Source organism: Mesoplodon mirus (assembly GCF_964341445.2).
Source record: "Mesoplodon mirus genome assembly, chromosome: 4".
In the NCBI taxonomy this organism is placed as follows: Eukaryota; Metazoa; Chordata; class Mammalia; order Artiodactyla; family Ziphiidae; genus Mesoplodon; species Mesoplodon mirus.
Window position 1 is genome coordinate 42991549 of NC_138979.1, and position 23897 is coordinate 43015445.

General features: G+C 40.2%; 1 protein-coding gene across 1 annotated transcript in view; it reads right to left on the minus strand.

Moving 5' to 3' along the window:
- LEO1 (LEO1 homolog, Paf1/RNA polymerase II complex component) overlaps positions 1–23897 on the minus strand; it is a 50734-nt gene that overhangs the window by 15581 nt on the left and 11256 nt on the right. Inside the window, exons 2-8 of the mRNA XM_082618868.1 lie at positions 21172–21930; positions 18315–18419; positions 13878–13972; positions 12766–12911; positions 11965–12049; positions 1348–1442; positions 672–806 (exon numbers count right to left, since the gene is read on the minus strand). Of these exons, the coding sequence (XP_082474994.1) occupies positions 672–806; positions 1348–1442; positions 11965–12049; positions 12766–12911; positions 13878–13972; positions 18315–18419; positions 21172–21930 (1420 nt within the window). The remainder of the gene's footprint in view (positions 1–671; positions 807–1347; positions 1443–11964; positions 12050–12765; positions 12912–13877; positions 13973–18314; positions 18420–21171; positions 21931–23897) is intronic.

Here is a 23897-nt window from a genome sequence, read left to right on the forward strand (position 1 = left end):
CATGCAAGTGGAAATGGGACTCAGATACAGGTCTATCTGATTCCAAAGCCTATAATCTTGACCATTACAATTTTCAAAACTGTAAGTCATAACCAAGAATATTGTGCCCTCCCCAAAGATAAGCATTACCCAAGGAGGATGGTCTGCTTAGAATCAAGAAAAGAAAAACAGGAATGTTTCATTGTAGTGCCTACGCTGCCTAGACAAGGGGGATACTCTCACCAGCTGACCTGAGTATCCTGGGCTGCTTGGGGGACACATCCTTGGAGAGGTAATAGATGCAGCAGCCTAAAGAACAAGATGTCCTCAGCCTTCACACCCACCAACTCACTGCCTTTCCTCTGATCGCATACACACTGACAACCTCTAATTATCACACTGACCTGCAAGGATTCTTAGACCTCCTGGCAGTTATAGTAATCACTGGAGTTAATAAACTTGACATTCTGGTTTACATAACAGTCTCTTGGAAGTTTAGTTAGCATGACCTGGTTCCCTGTGAAACAGCAACTTGACAATATAGTCTTTGAACCTTCAGAGCTGAGAACCAGATCTTGGTCTTTGGGGAACTATACTGCAAGGTTATGCCAATCAGGAGTCAGGCACTTTGAACAACACCTATATTTCACCGCTTTTATTGTAACAAATAGTACGTTGATGAGAGTAATTACCTGAATGTGAGTTTGGTTTTAAAGACGGCTTGTCCCTGTAGACCGGTACCTTGTCTTATAAAAAGGTGGTTGTGATCGCCCTGCAGTGGAGCCTTGTAAACATCAAATACCTCATTGCCTAAATGCAGCGACATGCTGAAAAGAAGGAACACTTCACATGTAAGTCAGAAAGCTTTCACTCTATCATTTTACTTCACTTAAAATGTGATTCGGCTGCTGCTTTCTCTCCTTACACAGAATTCAGAAGGAAGGAAAGAATGAAGAAGGCTTGATGTGGAAAATGACCTACACAGAAGTAAAACACTCTGTATGTTTATGCTTAGAAGTAAAACATGCTGTGACATTCACTCAGCCTCTACCACCTTCCCAGTGAAGGGCAGTTTTACTAAAGCATCAATTTGTAAGGAGGGAGGGAAGTTGGTCTAACTTTTCCAGACTACTATGCTGGAGCCAAAGAGGATGGTCACATTCTGGCCTACTTTTAATGTCTTCCACCAGCCTGTATGACCCTCAACTGCCTATTTATATTTCTCTCAGGTTTTCTTTGCAATGCCAGGGACTAAACAATGGAAAGTCTTTAATAAGAGGTGTACCCCAAATAAGCTCATATTCCAAAGCTTGATCCCTCCCAGCCACATTCTGGGCATTTCCATACCCTTCAGGCATTTGTGCTCACCTTCCATCAGACCACTTGACTATCCGAGCATTGCTTTCTTTAATTTCATTTCCTTCTTCATCCCGGCGTATCCTCCATCTTATAGTATTTTCTACCTGTTTTAAAACACAAGTCCCTCAGAACACTGTAGTTTGTGCTTCTTCTCTCCTCAAGACACACAAAATCACAGAATAAACGTGCATAGATAGGGACAGAAAAACAGACACTGAAACCCTCTTGTTTTAATCACCTAGAGATGCTGGATAAAATAAAAACAGGAAAGAAAGTATGCTTAAGTGAATTTCTGAGCTCCCAGTGCTAGAACCAGAGACAGAGCTCAGTGCCAGAGCATCTGAGCAGATGCTAAATCTGTGGTAAACTCCAGAAGTTTTAAGACGCAGTAAGAGCTAGGAGGACAAGAAATAAGGCTTGAGGCCATATGAAATGGCAGTTTAGGATTGAGACTCCCTGTATAAACAGGTCCTCTCACAGAGCTAAAAACCCAATAAATGTGGGACTAAAAAACTCTGCCAACTGGCCTAGGGAAGCTCCCCACACATGGGTAAGGAAAAAAAAAAGCACCTTATGAAAATAAAAACCCCAGGTTTGAGCAGGTTTAGAGTCTAACTTTATCTTAACTTTATGGGGTAGGTCGGGGGTAGGAGGTGGTTTGGGGTTGGGGAGAGGGAGTACCAGGCAGATGTGGAAAATATTCAAGGGCTCCCTAAAATGAAAACCACTGTTATTGAAATTGAAAACGCAATGGGGGCTTCCCTGGTGGCACAGTGGTTGAGAATCCGCCTGCCAATGCAGGGGACATGGGTTCGATCCCTGGTCCAGGAAGATCCCACATGCTACGGAGCAACTAGGCCCGTGCACCACAACTACTGAGCCTGCTCTCTACAGCGCATGAGCCACAACTACTGAGCCCGTGTGCCACAACTACTGAAGCCCATGCGCCCTAGTGCCCATGCTCCACAACAAGAGAAGCTACCGCAATGAGAAGCCTGTGTACTGCAACGAAGAGTAGCTCCTGCTCTCCTCAACTAGAGAAAGCCCACATGCAGCAATGAAGACTCAATGCAGCCAAAAATAAAATTAATTAATTAATTAATTTAAAAAACAAAACAAAAATCAATGGGACTTCCAGGAAAATACAGCACACTAAATCCACGTAGTTTGTCCCTGCTGCATCCTGGAAACACACTAAAATGACAGTAAAGAATTAAAAAAAGGATAAACTCACGAGGATAAAGAAAATGTGAATTAAGATGGCATCAAAGAGAAGCCAACATTTTGAAAACCGACAGATCTAAGCCCAAGCTTCCCTCTGCCCCTGCCCTCACCACCGACCCTAACAGCAGCTGCTCCCACTCCCAGTTAGATTTTCTGGATCTCCTCTGTTAACTGCAACTGCCTTTACAACTGAGTGCTAATGTTTTCCCTCCAGTTTCCCCCTTTACTTCTTTATTCCTCACTGTATAAACAAACGACTGTGAAGCTGGCTGATTAAAAACTCGATAATATTCATGAATTAAATATGATGTCAAATCTGAGATCTGTTTCCAAATAGTCTGGGTAAGGTGGGGTGGGGAATACAGATGAAACAAGGTGTCCAACCTGACAACCACTGAAATGAGAGACGGGTACATGAAATTTTATTATACTGTTCTCATTATAGCTGTGTATGCTTAAAATTTTCCTGAATAAAGGAAACAAAACGAAATGATCTGTCACAATTCCTGCCTTCCCTCTCATAAAAAATAGGTTAACCACATACAAGTATGAAGACACATATGGGCCATTATTAACTGAGAAGCCACTTTGAAAAATGCTTCCTATTATATAAGGTGATTCAAACAATGATGCTATGAAAGGATAAAACACTCCTAGGTCTTACCCTACTGGGATGAAAGACACATCAAAATACTTCTAAAGTCACAGGACCTCATAGAGGTACATAAACTGTACCTGGTTCTTTGCTCATTAAAGAGTTAATTATACCACCAACTGACCCTTTAAAAATGGTCAGCCTAGAGCTTCCCTGGTGGCGCAGTGGTTAAGAGTCTGCCTGCCAATGCAGGGGACATGGGTTCGTGCCCTGGTCCGGGAATATCCCACATGCCGTGGAGCGGCTGGGCCCGTGAGCCACGGCCACTGAGCCTGCGTGTCCAGAGCCTGTGCTCCGCAACAGGAGAGGCCACAACAATGAGAGGCCCGTGTACCGCAAAAAAAAAAAAAAAGGTCAGCCTAGTCCCTAGAACATCACTCAAGAAACCAAAGGTCCACGGTTATTTTCCATCATACATCAAGGATTTGAAAAACAGTCTGGAGAGATTGGTTCCAGATGGCGGAGTAGAAGGACGTGTGCTCACTCCCTCTTGCGAGAGCACCAGAATCACAACTAACTGGTGAACAGTCATCGACAGGAAGACACTGGAAGTCACCAAAATAGATACCCCACATCCAAAGACAAAGGAGAAACCACAATGAGATGGGAAGAGGGGCGCAAACACAATAAAATCAAATCCCATAACTGCTGGGTGGTTGACTCAAACTGGAGAAAATTTATACCACAGAAGTCCACCCACCGGAGTGAAGGTTCTGAGCCCCACATCAGACTTCCCAACCTGGGGGTCTGGCAACGGGAGGAGGAATTCCCAGAGAATCAGACTTTGAAGGCTAGCAGGATTTGATTGCAGGACTTCAACAGGACTGGGGGAAACAAAGACTCCACTCTTGGGGGGCACACAAAAAGTAGTGTGCGCACTGGGACCCAGGGGAAGGAGCAGTGACCCCATAGGAGACTGAACCAGACCTATCTGCTAGTGTTGGACGGTCTCCTGCAGAGGCAAGGGGCAGCTGTGGCTCACCGCGGGGACAAGGACACTGGCAGAAGTTCTGGGAAGTACTCCTTGGCGTAAGCCCTCCTGGGGTCTGCCATTAAACCCACCAAAGAGCCCGGGTAGGCCCCAGTGTTGGTTCACCTCGGGCCAAACAACCAACAGGGAGGGAACTCAGACCCACCCATCAGCAGACAAGCAGACTAAAGTTTTACTGAGCTCTGCTTGCAAGAGTAACACCCAGCTCTACCTACCACCAGTCCCTCCCATCAGGAAGCTTGCACAAGTCTCTTAGACAGCCTCATCCACCAGAGGGCAGACAGCAGAAGCAAGAAGAACTACAATCCTGCAGCCTGTGGAACGAAAACCACATTTACAGAAAGATAGACAAAATGAAAAGGCAGAGGACTATGTTCCAGATGAAGGAACAAGATAAAACCCCAGAAAAACAACTAAATGAAGTGGAGATAGGCAACCTACCAGAAGAATTCAGGGTAATGATAGTAAAGATGATCCAGGACCTCGGAAAAAGAATGGAGGAAAAGATCGAGAAGATACAAGAAATGTTTAACGAAGACCTGGAAGAATTAAAGAACAAACAAACAGGGCTCCCCCACCCCCGGTGGCGCAGTGGTTGAGAGTCCGCCTGCCGATGCAGGGGATACGGGTTCGTGCCCCAGTCCGGGAAGATCCCACATGCCGCAGAGCCTGCGCGTCCGGAGCCTGTGCTCCACAACGGGAGAGGCCATAACAGTGGGAGGCCCACGTACCGCAAAAAAAAAAAAAAAAAAAAAAAAAGAACAAACAAACAGAGATGAACAATACAATAACTGAAATGAAAAATACACTAGAAGGAATCAGTAGCAGAATAACTGAGGCAGAAGAATGGATAAGTGACCTGGAAGACAGGATGGTGGAATTCACTGCCATGGAACAGAATAAAGAAAAAAGAATGAAAAGAAATGAAGACTGCCTAAGAGATCTCAGGGACAACATTAAACCCACCAACATTCACATTATAGGGGTCCCAGAAGGAGAAGAGAGAGAAAGGACCCGAGAAAATATTTCAAGAGATTATAGTTGAAAACTTCCCTAACATGGGAAGGGAAATAGCCATCCAAGTCCAGGAAGCGCAGAGAGTCCCAGGCAGGATAAACCCAAGGAGAAACACACCGAGACGCATAGTAATCAAATTGACAAAAATTAAAGACAAAGGAAAATTATTAAAAGCAACAAAGTTAAAACGACAAATAACATACAAGGGAACGCTCATAACGTTAACAGCTGATTTCTCAGCAGAAACTCTGCAAGCCAGAAGGAAGTGGTATGATATATTTAAAGTGATGAAAGGGAAGAACCTACAACCAAGATTACTCTATCCGGCAAGGGTCTCATTCAGATTCAACAGAGAAATCAAAAGCATTACAGAAAAGCAAAAGCTAAGAGAATTCAGCACCATCAAACCAGCTCTACAACAAATGCTAAAGGAACATCTCTAAGAGGGAAAAACAAGAGAAGAAAAGGATCTAAAAAAACTAACCCAAAACAATTAAGAAAATGGTAAAAGGAACATACATATCGATAATTACCTTAATTGTGAATGGATTAAATGCTCCAACCAAAAGACACAGGCTTGCTGAATGGACACAAAAACAAGACCCATATATATGCTGTCTACAAGAGACCCACTTCAGACCCAGGGACACATACAGACTGAAAGTGAGGGGATGGAAAAAGATATTGCATGCAAATGGAAATCAAAAGAAAGCTGGAGGAGCAATACTCATATCAGATAAAATAGACTTTAAAATAAAGAATGTTACCAGAGAAAAGGAAGGACACTACATAATGATCAAGGGATCAATTCAAGAAGAAGATATAACAATTATAAATATATATGCACCCAACATACGAGCACCTCAATACATAAGGCAACTGCTAACAGCTATAAAAGAGGAAATTGACAGTAACACAATAATAGTGGGGGACTTTAACACCTCACTTACATCAATGGGCAGATCATCCAAACAGAAATTAATAAGGAAACACAAGCTTTAAATGACACAATAGACCAGATAGATTTAATTGATATTTATAGGACATTCCATCCAAAAACAACAGATTACACTTTCTTCTCAAGTGTACGTGGAATATTCTCCAGGAGAGACCACATCTTGGGTCACAAATCAAGCCTTGGTAAATTTAAGAAAACTGAAATCATATAAAGCATCTTTTCCGACCACAACGCTATGAGGTTAGGAATCAATTACAGGGAAAAAAACGTAAAAAACACAAACACATGGAGGCTAAACAATACGTTACTAAATGACCAAAAGATCACTGAAGAAATCAAAGAGGAAATCAAAAAATACCTAGAGACAAATGACAACAAAAACACAACAATCCAAAATCTATGGGATTCAGCAGAAACAGTTCTAAGAGCAAAGTTTATAGCAATTCAATCCTACCTCAAGAAACAAGAAAATTCTCAAATAAACAATCTAACCTTACACCTAAAGGAACTAGAGAAAGAAGAATAAACAAAACCCAAAGTGAGCAGAAGGAAAGAAATCATAAAGATCATATCGGAAATAAATGAAAAAGAAATGAAGGAAACGATAGCAAAGATCAATAAAACTAAAAGCTGGTTCTTTGAAAAGATAAACAAAATTGATAAACCATTAGCCAGACTCATCAAGAAAAAAAGGGAGAAGACTCAAATCAATAAAATTAGAAATGAAAAGGGAGAAGTAACAACTGACACTGCAGAAATACAAAGGATCACGAGTGATTACTACAAGCAACTCTATGCCAATAAAATGAACAACCTGGAAGAAATGGACACATTCTTAGAAAGGCACAACCTTCAAGACTGAACCAGGAAGAAATAGAAAATATGAACAGACCAATCACAAGCACTGAAATTGAAACTGTGATTAAAAATCTTCCAACAAACCTAAGTCCAGGACCAGATGGCTTCACAGGTGAATTCTATCAAACATTTAGAGAGGGGCTAACAACCATCCTTCTCAAACTCTTCCAAAAGATTGCAGAGGAAGGAACACTCCCAAACTCATTCTACAAGGCCACCAACCCTGATACCAAAAGCAGACAAAGATACTACAAAAAAAGAAATTACAGACCAATATCACTGATGAATATAGATGCAAAAATCCTGAACAAAATACTAGTAAACAGAATCCAACAACACATTAAAAGGATCATACACCATGATCAAGTGGGATTTATCCCAGGGATGCAAGGATTCTTCAATATATGCAAATCAACTAATGTGATACACCATATTCACAAATTGAAGAAGAAAAACCATATGATCATCTCAATAGATGCAGAAAAAGCTTTTGACAAAATTCAACACCGATTTATGCTAAAAACTGTTCAGAAAGTGGGCACAGAGGGAACCTACTGCAACATAATAAAGGCCATGTATGACAAACCCACAGCAAACAACATTCTCAATGGTGAAAAAGTGAAAGCATTTCCTCTAAGATCAGGAACAAGACAAGGATGTCCACTCTCACCACTATTATTCAACATAGTTTTGGAAGTCCTAGCCACGCCAATCAGAGAAAAAAAAGAAATAAAAGGAATACAAATTGGAAAAGAAGTAAAACTGTCACTGTTTGCAGATGGCATGATACTATACATAGAGAATCCTAAAGATGGCACCAGAAAACTACTAGAGCTAATCAATGAATTTGGTAAAGTTGCAGGATACAAAATTAATGCACAGAAATCTCTTGCATTCCTATACACTAACAATGAAAGATCAGAAAGAGAAATTAAGGAAACAATTCCATTCACCACTGCAACAAAAAGAATAAAACACCTAGGAATGAACCTACCTAAGGAGGTAAAAGACCTGTACTCAGAAAACTATAAGACACTGATGAAAGAAACCAAAGATGACACAAACAGATGAAGAAGATATACCATGTTCTTGGATTGGAAGAATCAATACTGTGAAAATGACTATACTACCCAAAGCAATCTACAGATCAATGCAATCCCTATCAAATTACCAATGGCATTTTTTACAGAACTAAAACAAAAAACATTAAAATTTGTAGGGCCTCCCTGGTGGCGCAGTGGTTGAGAGTCCGCCTGCCGATGCAGGGGATACGGGTTCGTGCCCCGGTCTGGGAGGATCCCATATGCCACAGAGCGGCTGGGCCCGTGAGCCACGGCCGCTGGGCCTGCGCATCCGGAGCCTGTGCTCCGCAACGGGAGAGGCCACAACAGTGAGAGGCCCGCATACCGCAAAAAGAAAAAAAAAAAAAAAAAACATTAAAATTTGTATGGAGACACAAAACACCCTGAATAGCCAAAGCAATCTTGAGGGGAAAAAAACGGAGCTGGAGGAATCGGACTCCCTGACTTCAGACTATACTACAAAGCTACAGTAATCAAGCCAAAATGGTACTGGCTCAAAAAGAGAAATATAGAACAGGATAGAAAGCCCAGAGATAAACCCACACACCTATGGTCAACTAATCTATGACAAAGGAGGCAAGGATATACAATGGAGAAAAGACAGTCTCTTCAATAAAGTGGTGCTGGAGGAACTGGACAGGTACATGTAAAAAGGATGAAATTAGAACACTCCCTAACACCATACACAAAAATAAATTCAAAATGGATTAAAGATCTAAATGTAAGACCAGACACTATAAAACTCTAAGAGGAAAACACAGGAAGAACACTCTTTGACATAAATCACAGCAAGATCTTTTTTGACCCACCTCCTAGAGTAATGGAAATAAAAACAAAAATAAACAAAAGGGACCTAATGACACTTAAAAGCTTTTGCACACCAAAGGACTATAAACAAGATGAAAAGACAATGCTCAGAATGGGAGAAAATATTTGCAAATGCATCAATGGACAAAGGATTAGTCTCCAAAATATATAAACAGCTCAATATTAAAAAAACATACAACCTAATCAAAAAAATGGGCAGAAGACCTAAATAGACATTTCTCTAAAGAAGACATACAGATGGCCAAGAGGCACATGAAAAGCTGCTCAACATTACTGATTATTAGAGAAATGCAAATCAAAACTACAGTGAGGTATCACCTCACACTGGTTAGAATGGGCATCATCAGAAAATCTACAAACAACAAATGCTGGACAGGGTGTGGAGAAAAGCGATCTCTCTTGCACTATTGGTGGGAATGTAAATTGATACAGCCACTATGGAGAACAGTACGGAAGTTCCTTAAAAAACTAAAAGTAGAATTACCATATGACCCAGCAATCCCACTACTGGGAAAAGAGAAAAGCATAATTCAAAAAGACACATGCACCCCAGTGTTCATTACAGCACTATTTACAATAGCCAGGTCATGGAAGGAACCTAAATGTCCATCAATAGATGAACGGATAAAGAAGACGAATGGTACATATATACAATGGAATATTACTCAGCCATAAAAAGGAACGAGGGCTTCCCTGCTGGCGCAGTGGTTGAGAGCCTGCCTGCTGATGCAGGGGACGTGGGTTCGTGCCCCGGTCCGGGAAGATCCCAAATGCCACGGAGCGGCTGGGCCTGTGAGCCATGGCCGCTGAGCCTGCGCGTCCGGAGCCTGTGCTCCGCAACGGAAGAGGCCACAGCAGTGAGAGGCCCGCGTACCACAAAAAAAAAGGAAAGAAATAGGGTCACTTGTAGAGACGTGGATGGACCTAGAGACTGTCATACAGAGTCAAGTAAGTCAGAAAGAGAAAAACAAATATCGTATATTAACACATATATGCGGAATCTAGAAAAATGGTACAGATGAACCAGTTTGCAAGGCATAAATAAAGACACAGATGTAGAGAACAAATGTATGGACACCAAGGGGGAAAGCATAGGGGCGGGGGGGAAGGGGAGGATGAATTGGGAGATTGGAATTGACGACATATATACACTAATATGTATAAAATAGATAACTAATAAGAACCTGCTGTATAAAAAATAAATAAAATTTTTTAAAATAAAAATTAAAAGTCTGTTATACACTGACATTTTGTACTCTAAGCACCAAGGTTTTAGAGTAAACTACTTATTTCTAAACTCTGATGCCTATACTACAGTCTGATTTACATCGTCTTAAAATACAGATACATTGACACTGCTGATGTATCATGATAGAACGTGAGGGGAAAATGCAAAAATCAATAAAAAGTAAACAAATAAGGCACTATCACATTAATTTATATAAATGGTGAGAAAGAAAGGCAACAGAATAATGCCAGAGGTACTAAAACAGGCATGAAAAATTCACAGTGCTCAGCCTAAATCAACAGATACACATGTTCTGAGGAAAGATATTAAGAGATAACCTAATGGAGACCGGGGTGGGGTTTGGGGTGGGGAAGCAAGGGTAAGAACAGCAAAACATCAAAAATAGTCTAAGTACTATTCTTATTAATTGTGTGACCCTGACCAAGTTAATGGTGCCTGTTTATCTCCATTTTTTCATTTGATCTGCATTTCCATTAAGAAGGAGGAGTAATGACATTTCACTGAAAAGCTTTGGAAGCCCATGCATTTTAGGGAAACCACTTATATCAAGGTTCTTTAGGTACTTGTGGATCTATCACACTTGAAGATATGGAATTACTCTAAAGTTTCAGCCCTGGAATTCAAAGAATGCCAGACTGCCACTTCTTAATATTTTAACACCATGTACAACATCCACAAGGAAAAAAAAAAAGTATTTACAGGAAATCCTTCAGATTTAAGAATTTTAAACACATAGCTCCAATTTCAGTATCATGAGTTCAACTGCTTCTTGTTTCTTGTTTTTTAATTAATTAATTTATTTATTTATCTATTTTTGGCTGCACTGGGTCTCCGTTGCTGCGTGCGGGCTTTCTCTAGCACGGCAAGCTGGGGCTACTCTTCATTGCAGTGCACGGGCTTCTCATTGCAGTGGCTTCTCTTGGTGCAAAGCACGGGCTCTAGGTGCGCGGGCTTCAGTAGTTGTGGCACGTGGGCTCAGTAGTCATGGCTCAAGGGCTCTAAAGCGCAGGCTCAGTAGTTGTGGGGCACAGGCTTAGTTGCTCCACGGCATGTGGGATCCTCCCGGACCAGGGATCGAACCCATTTCCCCTGCATTCTCAGGCAGATTCTTAACCACTGCGCCACCAGGGAAGTCCCAACTGCTCCTTGTTCTTTGCTACAGCTCAGCTCTAAAGCATCTGCTTAAACTTACATCCTCCTTGATTAAAGGAAGATTAGAGGCCGTCCTTGGATAGAGGTAACCAGATAATACAAGGTATCAAAGAGAAGCATTAGGAATTTAGTACAATAAAAATCTCTCCTAATAGTGAACAAGAACAATTGGAAGAATACAAAGACAGCCATATGGGTAAAGTGTTAGGTACTAGTAATAAATTCTCCTTTTGTATCTGATTTGTTTATCCATCGATCAAAGAGCCTGAAGAAATTCCCCTTGCAGGAAGTTGTTAGAACTTAACCCACAGTATGTATGGAGGTAGCTGTTCTAAACACCAAACCACAGTACAACTTATTCTGAAGGAAGTAGCTAATAATTTTTTTAAAGCATCAAAAAAGTTTAACAGTGAGAAAAGTAACAGAAAAGTGACACCTTTTACAGAGAAAAAGCTACGTATTTTCTTTCTAAAAATATTCTGAAAAGGTAGATAATCTGTTTGTTGATAAAACAAGAAACATAAAAAATCATTTTCAAAAGCTCAAGTCTCAAGTTAATATTCCCAGGTTTTACTTTATAAAAGAAGAAAAAAAAAAAACACAGAATAGTACCTTTAATTTTAACCTGGTTCTACCTTCTTCATCCAGCATTTCCTCATCTTCAAATTCATCTTCATAATATTGAGGATCAAAAGGTCTACAAATTGTTTTTAAAATAAGCTATTAATCACATTTTATAAGAAATATCATTACTGTTATATAATGCAACTCTAAAAAATCACAATTAAAAATCATAATGGTCAACTATAAGGAAGCATTCAAATTACTGTACCTTCTTGAAATTTGGTGTTAATACATATTGCTTGAAATAAAGTGCAAGCAAGGCTAAATGTTCAAACTATTCTTTTTTCTTTTATATCTTCCAAAGAGTAGACTACACATACTCTAGCTTTCCACATCATTTTGCTTAGGGAAAAAATTTTAAATTGCACAAGAGCTTGCATGTTACTTAGTGAATAATAGCCATCAACACTGTTTAACTGTCCAAAACCATTAGTTTTTCTAGATCCACAATGGCTGCTACAGTAGACATTTGCAGTTTCTCTAGCAAACTTCACCACTCTCAATTCCAGCTTTTTCAAGGATCCAATAGTCAGAAACAACCAAAGACTTGTGGTGTCTGTTAATTCATAAGAAATACCAGACTGCTAAAAACAATTACAAGCATTAAAAGTCTCCTTTACCAATAGTCCATACTTTTTCTATCACAGTATATACTTGATTTATTTTTTCAGAGCTGCGTAACCAGTTTTCCATTTTTGTGATTAGTCAACTCATACAAAATAAGAAAAATATCAACATTCTACATATTTCTATCCAACATTAAAAAACACTATTAACTGATTCCCTTACCTGGGCTCTACACTGAGAAAGTTGGGCAGCTTAACAAAATACAAGTCATTTCCTAAATCAGTGTTTACTTTGGGTATTTCTACTTCTATTCTGGTCTCAGGAATTGGCTCCTCCTCCTGTTGATCCTGAGGCAATCCATTTTCGTCCTAGTAAAAGAGTCACAGAATTTTAGATCTTGATGGGACCTTAGAGGTGGTCTAGCTCAACTTCCACACTTTAATTGCTTAGGAAGATAAGAAGTATAATGAGATATGACTTTAGGGCTAACATCCATCCCTACCAACCAACTCCCCAAAAACCTCATGGAAAACAAGATCTGTTTGGAAGCATCGATATAAGAAAATATCTCTTTTGTGATAAATCTACCTTCCACATATTCACCGATAGAAGTGTGAAATTAATCGGCACTTCAATATGAAGTCACTCTATCAATTAAAATCAGAGAAGATTATCAACAAAACACAAAAAACATTTAAATCAATGGTTCTCAATTCACAGGTCCTTGCAGTCTAGTCTCTTAAGGTATGGCGCCAACCTCATGCTGGGCAGTTCTTTCTTCCTCTTTCTTTCTTTCTTTTTCTTATCCTTTTTTTCCCAGTGATAACATCTTGCAAAACTATAGTGCAATATCACAACCAGGAGACTGACCCTGATACAGGCAGACACAGGACATTTCCATCACCACAAAGATTCATGCTGCCCTTTTACAGTCAGATCCACTTCCCTCTTGCCCTCATCCCTCCTTAATCTCCATTAATCTCTTCTCCATTTCTACAATTCTGTCATTTCAAGAATGTTATATAAGTGAATTCATACAGTATGTAACCTTTTGGGACTGGCTTTTTCTCACTCAGCATAATTCCCTGGAACTTCATCCAAGTTGCTGCATATATCAATAGTTAAATTCTTTTCATTGCTCAGTAGTATTCTGTGGATGGATGTGCCATGGCAGTTATTTCTAATCCTCCTTATAACCAAGTGTTCCCTAATTAACTGAGAATGTCACCTGTGTGTTGTATTTTCATACTGCAATTCATTTATCGACTTCCTCTTCCCAGCATAGAAGACAGATTTAATACCCTCCTCCAATTCTCACTGGTAATTCTACTTACAACAGGCTGTCCTGGAGTGGGTGGTTTATCTTCCCCATCACTCCCTGAAGATATATCATCTGCACCTCCAAAGAGATCCATGGTTCCACTATTATCTTCCATATAGGAGAAAAAAATGCTCAGTATTAATATCTATAACAATGATTCTTCAAAGCTATCACTTCAACATATTCCCAAGGTATCTAGACCAAGCTCCCAGAAACCACTCAAACACAACTCTGAGTCTGGCTCTCAAAGATCTGACGAGAATGTCTGTGGAGAGGGAAGGGAGCAAGTCCAGTGAAGGGCAAAGCTGCACAGGAGGCACTCCTTTCTCCTTTCACTTACTGCATCCTTGTTCTTCCACTTTCCTTTATTCCCCCAGAGCCCAAAAATATCCTCCTACAATCTAGATACTCAAATTTGGGGCTTAAGCACTCTACACAGGCTTATTCTCTATAGAGTCCCTCAAGTTTTAAAATTACAGGTCCATGTCTACCCAGGTCCTCCTCCTCTCAAGCAGAACTTCACCCAGGTATAGGCAAAACAACATCAACAACCATCTGTAATAAATCAATAAATCAAGGTGGGGTAGTAGAGGAAGTGACAAGAAGATAGGAGGGCAGTCAAAAAGTAGACTGTTTGAAATTAGGGTTATAAAAGAGTTATGATTATTGGTAATGACATGATCTAGGATAAAACCATGGGAGTGAGTTACTGAGACAAGGTGAAGGACAGATCACAGAAAAAGAAGAGGCAACAACAACAACAAAAAAAGGCAACCTATTAGAATGGCCAAAATTCAGAACCCTGACAACACCAAATGCTGACAAAAATGTGGAGCAACAGGAACTCTCGTTCACTGATGGTGGCAATGCAAAATGGTACACCCACTTTGGAGGACAGTCTGGCAGTTTCTTACCAAACTAAACATACTCTTACCACATGCCCCAGAAATTGTGCTCCTTGGTATCTGCCCAAAGGATCTGCAAACTTATATCCACATGAAAACTTGCACACGAATGTTTACAGCAGCTTTACTCATAACTGTCAAAACTCAGAAGCAACCAAGATGTCCTTCAGTAGGTGAATGGATAAACTGGTACATCCAGACAATGGAATACAGGAATACCTCGGAGACATCTTGGGTTTGGTTCCAGACCACCACAATAAAGTGAATATTGCAATAAAGTAAGTCACATGAAATTTTTGGTTTCCCAAGGCATATAAAAGTTGTATTTACACTATGCAGTAGTCTATTAGGTGTGCAAAAGCATTATGTCTAAAAAAATGTACATATCTTAATTTTAAAACACTTTAAATTTTAAAATTTTGAAATATTTTTATTGCTAAAAAATGCTAACTGGGCTTCCCTGGTGGTGCAGTGGTTGAGAGTCCGCCTGCCGATGCAGGGGACATGGGTTCACGCCCCGGTCCGGGAAGATCCCACATGCCACGGAGCGGCTGGGCCCGTGAGCCATGGCCGCTGAGTCTGTGTGTCCGGAGCCTGTGCTCCGCAATGGAAGAGGCCACAGTAGTGAGAGGCCCGTGTACTGCAAAAAAAAAAAAAAAAAGGGCTCCCCTGGTGGCACAGTGGTTGAGAGTCCGCCTGCCAGTGCAGGGGACACGGGTTCGTGTCCCGGTCTGGGAAGATCCCACATGCTTCGGAGCGGCTGGGCCCGTGAGCCATGGCCGCTGAGCCTGCGGGTCCAGAGCCTGTGCTCCACAATGGGAGAGGCCACAACAGTGGGAGGCCCGCATACTGCAAAAAAAAAAAAAAAAAAAAATGCTAACCATCATCTGAGCCTTCAGTGAATCATAATCTTTTTGCTGGTGGAGGGTTTGAAATATCACAAGAATTATCAAAATGTTACACAGAGATATGACGTAAGCAAAAGCTGTTAGAAAAATGGCGCCGACTTGCTCAATGCACGGTTATCACAAACCTTCAATTTGCAAAGGACACAGTATCTGAGATGCACAATAAACTGAACTGCAATATTACAAGGTATGCCTATATTACTCAGTGCTAAAAAGAAATGAGCTGTAAAACCATGAACGACATGGAGGACACTTAAATACATATTACTAAGTGAAAGAAGTCAATCTAAAAAGGCTACTTACTATATGATTCCAACTATGACATTCTGGAAAAGGCAAAACTATGGAGACAGTAAAAAGATCATTGGTTGCCAGAGGTTAGGCAGGAGGGAGGGATGAACAGGCAGAGCACACAGAATTTTAGGACAGTGAAACTATTCTGTATGACATGAAGATGGTGGATCCATGTCATCATACATTTTTCCAAACCCATAGAATGTACAATACCAAGAAGTGAACCGTAATGTAAGCTATGGGCTTTGGGTGATTACAATGTGTCATTGTAGGTTCATCAATTGTAACAAATGTACCATTCTGGTGGAGGATCTTGATAGTGGGGCAAGCTATGCTTGAGTGGGGGCAGGGCATATATGAGAAATCTCTACCTTGCCCTCAGTTTTGCTGCAAACCTTAAACTGATCTAAAAAAAAAAATTTTTTTTTTAAAGAGGAGGAAGGAGGAAGGTCACAAGTATTGAAAAGTTCATCTATATGATAAAATCACCAAAACTACAACTCCATCCACCAACACTCTCGTGTCCCCACTTGATTATTTTCTTCTTAGGTCTTATCACCATCTAACATTTCATTTACTTATTGTGTTATTAGTCTCCCTACCTTACACTGACCCCACCAGAATATGGGTTCTACAAGGGAGAAGTCTTTAACTGTTTTGATTATTGCTACATCCTGAGTGCACAGAATAGTACTAGTACAAAGCAGATTCTCAATAAATAACTGTAAACAGATAACTAATATATCTAATTCTCACAACAACGCTGTTAGGTAGTTAGCATCACCTCCCTCTTACAGATCAGAAAATTTAAGTGTAGTAAGTAATTAATTTGACCAAAATCATATAGTTGGAAAGTGCAAAGAACCACAGAGATTCTAACTTGGATCATCTGATTCCGAAGTCCACGTACATAGATCTAAAGATCTTTAAGTAAACCCCAGAGCTTGTTCTGTCCAGCTCTCTCCTTTTCTCTCTAGTTGACTCTCTAAATGTTTCCTTTAGTTATACTGTTACTTGTGATAATTTATATAAGCTATTTAACATTAATGCTTAATTACCATTCAGCACAAAAACAGTTGTGCATATCAAACTTATGTTTGCTGTAACTTTTATACTAACATCTTATCTTTACTGTATAGTAATTACCCATTTGAAACGTAGTCACATGAAGAGGTGAACAGGTAGATCTTTTAACCTTACAACAAACCCACCTTACCTAACACTGGGTTTTTATAAACTCTTCATCTAAACCAGAGCTTGGGGACTTCCCTGATGGCGCAGTGGTTAAGAATCCGCCTGCCATTGCAAGGGACACAGGTTCAATCCCTGGTCCGGGAAGATCCCACATGCCAAAGAGCAACTAAGCCCATGCGCCACAATTACTGAGCCTGCGCTCTAGAGCCTGAGAGCCACAACTACTGAAGTCCGCGCGCCTAGAGCCTGTGCTCTGCAACAAGAGAAGCCACTGCAATGAAAAGCCCGCGCACCGCAATGAAGAGTAGCCCCCGCTCACTGCAACTACAGAAAGCCTGCCCACAGCAACAAAGACCCAATGCAGCCCAAAATTAATTAATTAATTAATGTAAATAAATAAATAAATAAACCATAGCTTGAAGAATATGGTTCTTCATCTGATATTAACCTATTAAGAACTTAAGAACAAGCTAACAGGCTTCCCTGGTGGCGCAGTGGTTAAGAATGCACCTGCCAATGCAGGGGACATGGGTTCGAGCCCTGGTCCGGGAAGATCACACATACCGCGGAGCAACTAAGCCCGTGTGCCACAACTACTGAGCCTGCGCTCTAGAGCCTGTGAGCCACAACTACTGAGCCCACATGCCACAACTACTGAAGCCCGCGTGCCTAGAGCCTGTGCTCTGCAACAACAGGAGCCACAATGAAGAGCCCACACACCGCAACGAAGAGTAGCCCCTGCTCACTGCAACCAGAGAAAGCCCGCACGTATCAACGAAGACCCAACGCAGCCAAAAATAAATAAATAAAATAAATAAATTTATTTTTTTAAAAAAGAACAAGCTAACAAGCTGCACTGGAACTGTCATTATTCAAACCAAAGAATGGACATTGCCATCTCCACCTCAACCAGAGCCTCAGCCCCTAATAGCAGACTCACTCTGCTATTGAATGAAGCAGGTTCTTCAACTAATTAAGTGCAAGCAGTTTCTCATATCTGTATAACTTGCCTGTGTACACTAAATGTATCCACACTCTCTTCTGTGGGTCTTGCAGTCTGGGGCCAGTGCCCAGGGTTGGGAATGCACTACAGTTAAATGCAGAGAGAGGGATGGAAATACAGATGTATAAAAGAAGTAATTGGAGTACCTTTTGGTACCTCAGTGTCACTATCTGCTTCTGAATCAGATGCAATTGCATTCTTGCGTTTCATTCGTAAAACTTCATCTTCACTATCACTGCCTCTTGCAGATTCTGTAAGAGGAGAATCAGAAGATCTGCATAATCACAGTCATATCGTTACTTAGAATTGTGTTTTAAAAGCAACATTAGGAAAATAAATAAATAAATAAAAGCAACATTAGGGATAAACAAACTGTGGTACACCCATACAATGGAAAACTACTCAGTAATAAGTAAGAATGAACTACTGATACATGTAACGATTTGGGTAAGTCTCAAATGCATTACACTAAGTGAAAGAGAAAAGGTTACATACTGTATGATTCCATTTATATGATGACATTCTCCAAAAGACAAAACTACAGTGACAGAACAGAGCAGTAGTTGTCAAGGGTCACAGCTGGGGAAGTATATAACTACAGAAGGTATAGAATGAGCGGGTTTTCTAGGGTGACAGAACTATTCTGTATCTTGACTGTGGTGGTGGTTACACAAATCTATACATGCATTAACACTAACAGAACTGTACATACACACACAAAAATCAACTTACTATAGTAAATTTTAAAATAAAATTAATAAAAGGAACATTGGTTTCTGTAAGCAGAAAAACTTGAGAGAATGCAAAAAGCAGTACTGAAACTTATAATTAAATTTATATACCACTCATTACAGAAGAAAAAAAAAGAGGTAAAAATATTGCAGGGCTTCCCTGGTGGCGCAGTGGTTGAGAGCCCGCCTGCTGATGCAGGGGACACGGGTTCGTGCCCCAGTCCGGGAAGATCCCACATGCCGCGGAGCGGCTGGGCCCGTAAGCCATGGCCACTGAGCCTGCGCATCCGGAGCCTGTGCTCTGCAACGGGAGGCCCGCGTACCGCAAAAAAAAAAAAAAAAATATTGCAATGGAGGAGACAAATATATCTGGAAGGTACAATTATTTACCTAATTGTAAACTTCAAACATGAACCACTATAATAAAGAAGATGTGGCACATATATACAATGGAATATTACTCAGCCATAAAAAGAAACAAAATTGAGTTATTTGTAGTGAGGTGGATGGACCTAGATTCTGTCATACAGAGTCAGAAAGAGAAAAAAAAATACCGTATGCTAACACATATATATGGAATCTAAAAAAAAAAAATCATGAAGAACCTAGGGGCAGGATGGGAATAAAGATGCAGATCTACTAGAGAATGGACTTGAGGACATGGGGAGGGGGAAGGGTAAGCTGGGACAAAGTGAGAGAGTGGCATGTATATATATACACTACCAAATGTAAACCCGATAGCTAGTGGGAAGCAGCCCCATAGCACAGGGAGATCAGCTCAGTGCTTTGTGACCACCTAGACAGGTGGGATAGGGAGGGTGGGAGGGAGGGAGACGCAAGAGGGAAGAGATATGGAGATATATGTATATGTATAGCTGATTCACTTTGTCATAAAGCAGAAACTAACACATCTTTGTAAAGCAATTATACTCCAATAAAGATGTTAAAAAAAAAAAAGAACCATTGTAGAACTAGTTAAGAATTAAGCAGAATGACCAGCTATAAGATTCCTACTATGACCCTAGTTTTATATTAGCCTGCTAGTATTTGGGAAGTAGTGCATGAGCCTTAATGATTTTGGTAACAGTACAAATAACTCTACCCAGAACTAGTTACTGAGTACTTACTGCAGTCCTATAGTCTATATAGACGTATATCCATCTCTGGAAATTTTCTGATCTCCTCTCCTAAATAATGCTAAAATGTGGTCTTGAATGCTATCCTGAGGTATGTACATTACAGGGGAAAAGACCCCCTCTCTCCATACTGCAGCTCTCTAAGAAGACAGGATCAATATGTAATCATAATCAATCACTTATAAAAATGAAGCAATCCAGATATTAATTACTTCAGGAAGACTTCCAACCTAATCAAAGTGACTTTTATATAATACAAAAAAAGAAGATGGCTAATTCTTTTAACATTCTATATGAGAATGTGTTAACTTCAGGAAAATAGTGTAAATGACCATTATAAAACGGGGTCCAGGAGCCAAAGTTCAGCTCTGTGTACCCTGCTGTCTTTAGGGAATGAATGTTCTGATCCAAGCACATGTCCCCAGGATGAGGATGCATGTGTCAAGCTATCATAGCTCATTGAGATCATCCAGCTGTGTTTTCACTTTCTGGATATTATGCTCCCCAGGTAACCTCCTGATTGTTATAATTTGGAACCCAATGTAGATTTTCCCCCAAAGGAAAGGATACAATGATAAGAGAGAAATACTTGATGCTCTTGAAACAAACAATTTTGCAATTCAATTTTTATAGTTTCCTGTGAATTTGATTAGTTTGAGTAAACTCCTTGGAGCCTGATTACCTCTGGAGGACGAAATTTTGGATCTCAAATAAACTGAGCTGGAACCTGGTGTTCACACCTCATTTTAGCTACCCTATGGGGGAGTTTCAATGGTATTGGGTTTTTTCGCCCAAGCAAATCTATTCTCACCTGAGGCATGCTCTTAGTTACCCACAAAAATGGAACTATTTGATATCTAGCTACTTTAGCACTATACATCTTTCTCTAAGACTTTCCTCTTTAAATTTTTTTCTTCCTCATCTATCATGTATTAAATGGAAGGGGAATAGAGAGAAATAATACATGGATTAGGAAAATGTTTAAAGGCAAAATGTATAGAGTTAGAAAAGGCTAAAATGGAGGGACAGAAGAGAAAAAACAGGGTACTAAAAGTAGGAATGTGAAAAGAATAAATGAGCCCCTGCTGTACCTTAATGCTTCTACTAAACCATTATGGTTCTCATAAATGTATTACCTGACTTACGGTCCTGTTCCTCTTCATCATCTGAATGCCTGGGTTCTTCATCCGAGGCCTGTGGCCTTTCATCATCAGAATTTTGCATTTTCTCCTCATCAGACAACTGTGGCCGCTCTTCATCATCAGAATTCTGTTTCTCATCATCATTATCAGAAGCTGCTGGCCGTTCATCATCAGAATTAGCCTTCTCCTCCTCAGACAGTTGTTGTCTCTCATCATCTGAAAGCTGAGGCCTCTCCTCATCATCTGTGTTCTGCATTTTCTCATCATCATCATCAGAATTCTGCAGTTTATCTTCATCAGATACTTGTGCCCTCTCCTCATCATCAGAATTTTGCATCTTTTCATCATCTGACTGGTCACTTTTATCTTCTCTGCACCATTTTTCATCATCTGAATGTGCTTTTTCAGAACCTTCCACTTCTGAGTGATGGCTCCCTCCATCTGATCTATGACCTTCATCGTCATCGTCATTGTGGGCTTCTGATCCACTGTGCTGATCTACATCTGAGGGATCATTGTCTTCATGGTCAGAACGCTCAGAAGCTTCTGATCTATTGTCTGAGCCTTCAGAGTGATTATCACTCCCACTATGATGAGAAGCTCCCTCATCCTCACTGTCATCTCCAAACAGTTCCTTATTACTTGGTTTTCCTGAGTCATCTCTTTCATCTTGATCACTTTCACTTCCAGAGGCATTACTGCCAGAAGCAACATTCTCTTGATCAGAATCTGAGCCTGATCCAGAATCAGAATCTATGGGATCATATAAACACAGGGTGATGTAAGCAAAAAAAAGCAGAATAAGGCATACCAAAAGTCCATCCCAACATAAAAGCAATGAAAAAACTTGTCAAAAGCTGTTAGCATCTATTTTCTCAGACTCTGGAAACTAACTAAAAGTTGCAGCAACCAAGGGAATGCCTAACAAGAAAAAATAGGTGAGTCTCAGTAAGAAAAAAGGGGTGTTTCAACATTTCCCCCCACCCCCAACCCACCCCTTGGTCAAGGGTGCCTTGAAAATAATAGCCCAAATTTCTGGTGCATGTACCACTAACGGAGGAAGCAGAAGGCACCTCATTTGCAAAGAATCATGGTTGTTGGTTTTGATCTGTCTGGTGGATCACTGAAGGGACTGGCTCAAAGGGCTTGACTTTATCTTACCTAACTTGGAACTCTCTTGTTGCTAAGGAAGCTACCTGAGAGTGTTGGTCAAAAATATTTACAGGCAAATGTATTAGTTGCCTATGTCTGGGATAATGGAAAGCAGTTGAGGCAAACAACAGACTAACTAAAAAGCTTGGGAGAAAAGGCTGAGGAATGACAAAATATAAGGGCTTTTAAAAGCTTCCACAATAAACGAAAAAAAAAAAAAAAAAGAAAAGGAAAAACACCACCCACATATTCTTACTGACCTGAAAAGCCATGCACTTGCCCAGGGCTGTGCACATGCTCAAGAAAGAACCAAGAAGGCCCTAAGCTCTCACTTCCAGCTGACCTTCAGGCTCTGTGCAAGCAGGAAATGAAGGCAAAGACAGGTTGTAAACAACCTGGTTGAGTGTTGAAAGCATGCCCTAACACATACACAGAGCCAATCTGCAAAGGCTGGGAGTTTTTCGTTATTGTTGTTTCTTTTTTTTTGCATCTAAGGAAATCTCTGTCCAATCACTAGCTGACCACTAAGCTAATGGAACAGAGACTTTAGTGGCTATACACAACAAAGACTGCAGACTTTAAAAAATTAGTTCAAAAGAGTCACTAAACAATAACTACTACAACAAAGAGCAACAACAAATGCTGGGGGGGTGGGGGGAAGAGAGTGCTGTCCTGAGTCACCACATTATAATATTCAAAATGTCCATTTATCAACAAAAAATTATAAGGCCTGCAAAGAAAGAAGGAAGCATGGCCCATACATATGAAAAAAGGCTACACACTGTCCCTGAAGAAGCCCAGTCAATGAAAATGATATCTTACCAAATAGAGAATATCAATAAAAAGACAGATATTATAAAAAAAGAACCAGACAGAAATTCTGGAGTTGGAAAGTACAATAACTGAAATGAAAAATTCACTAAAGGGACTAAACAGCAGATGTGAGTAGGAAGAAAAAAGAATCAGGAAACTTTAAGATATAACAACTGAGATTATCCAGTCTGGTGAACAAAAAGAGAAAAGAACGAAGAAAAATGAAAAGTCTGAAGACTTGTGGGAAACCAGGAAGTGTACCAATCTATGCATAATGGGAGTTCCAGAAGAAGAGAAAAAAGAGAAAGGGACAGAAAGAATATTTGAAGAAATAATAGCCAAAAACTTCCCAAATTTGAAGAAAGACATTGATGTACACATACAAGTTGATCAACAAATACCAAGTAGGATAAAGTTAAAGAGACCCACACCTAGACACATCATTATCAAACTGTCTAAGACAAAGAAAAAATCCTGAAAGCAGCAAAGCAACAGGTCCCATACAAAGGGATCTTCAATAAGGATAACAGTTGATTTCTCATCAGAAACCATAAAAACCAGGAGGCGGTGGTATGAAATATTCAAAGTGCTCAAAGAAATACTGTCAACCAAGAATTCTATATCCAGCAAAACTATCCTTCAAAAATGAAGAAATTATGAGCAACAACAACAACAAAAGATAAATTGGATTTCCTCAAAATGAAAAGCTTTTATGCAAGAAAGGACATTATCAAAAAAGCGAAAAAACAGCTTAC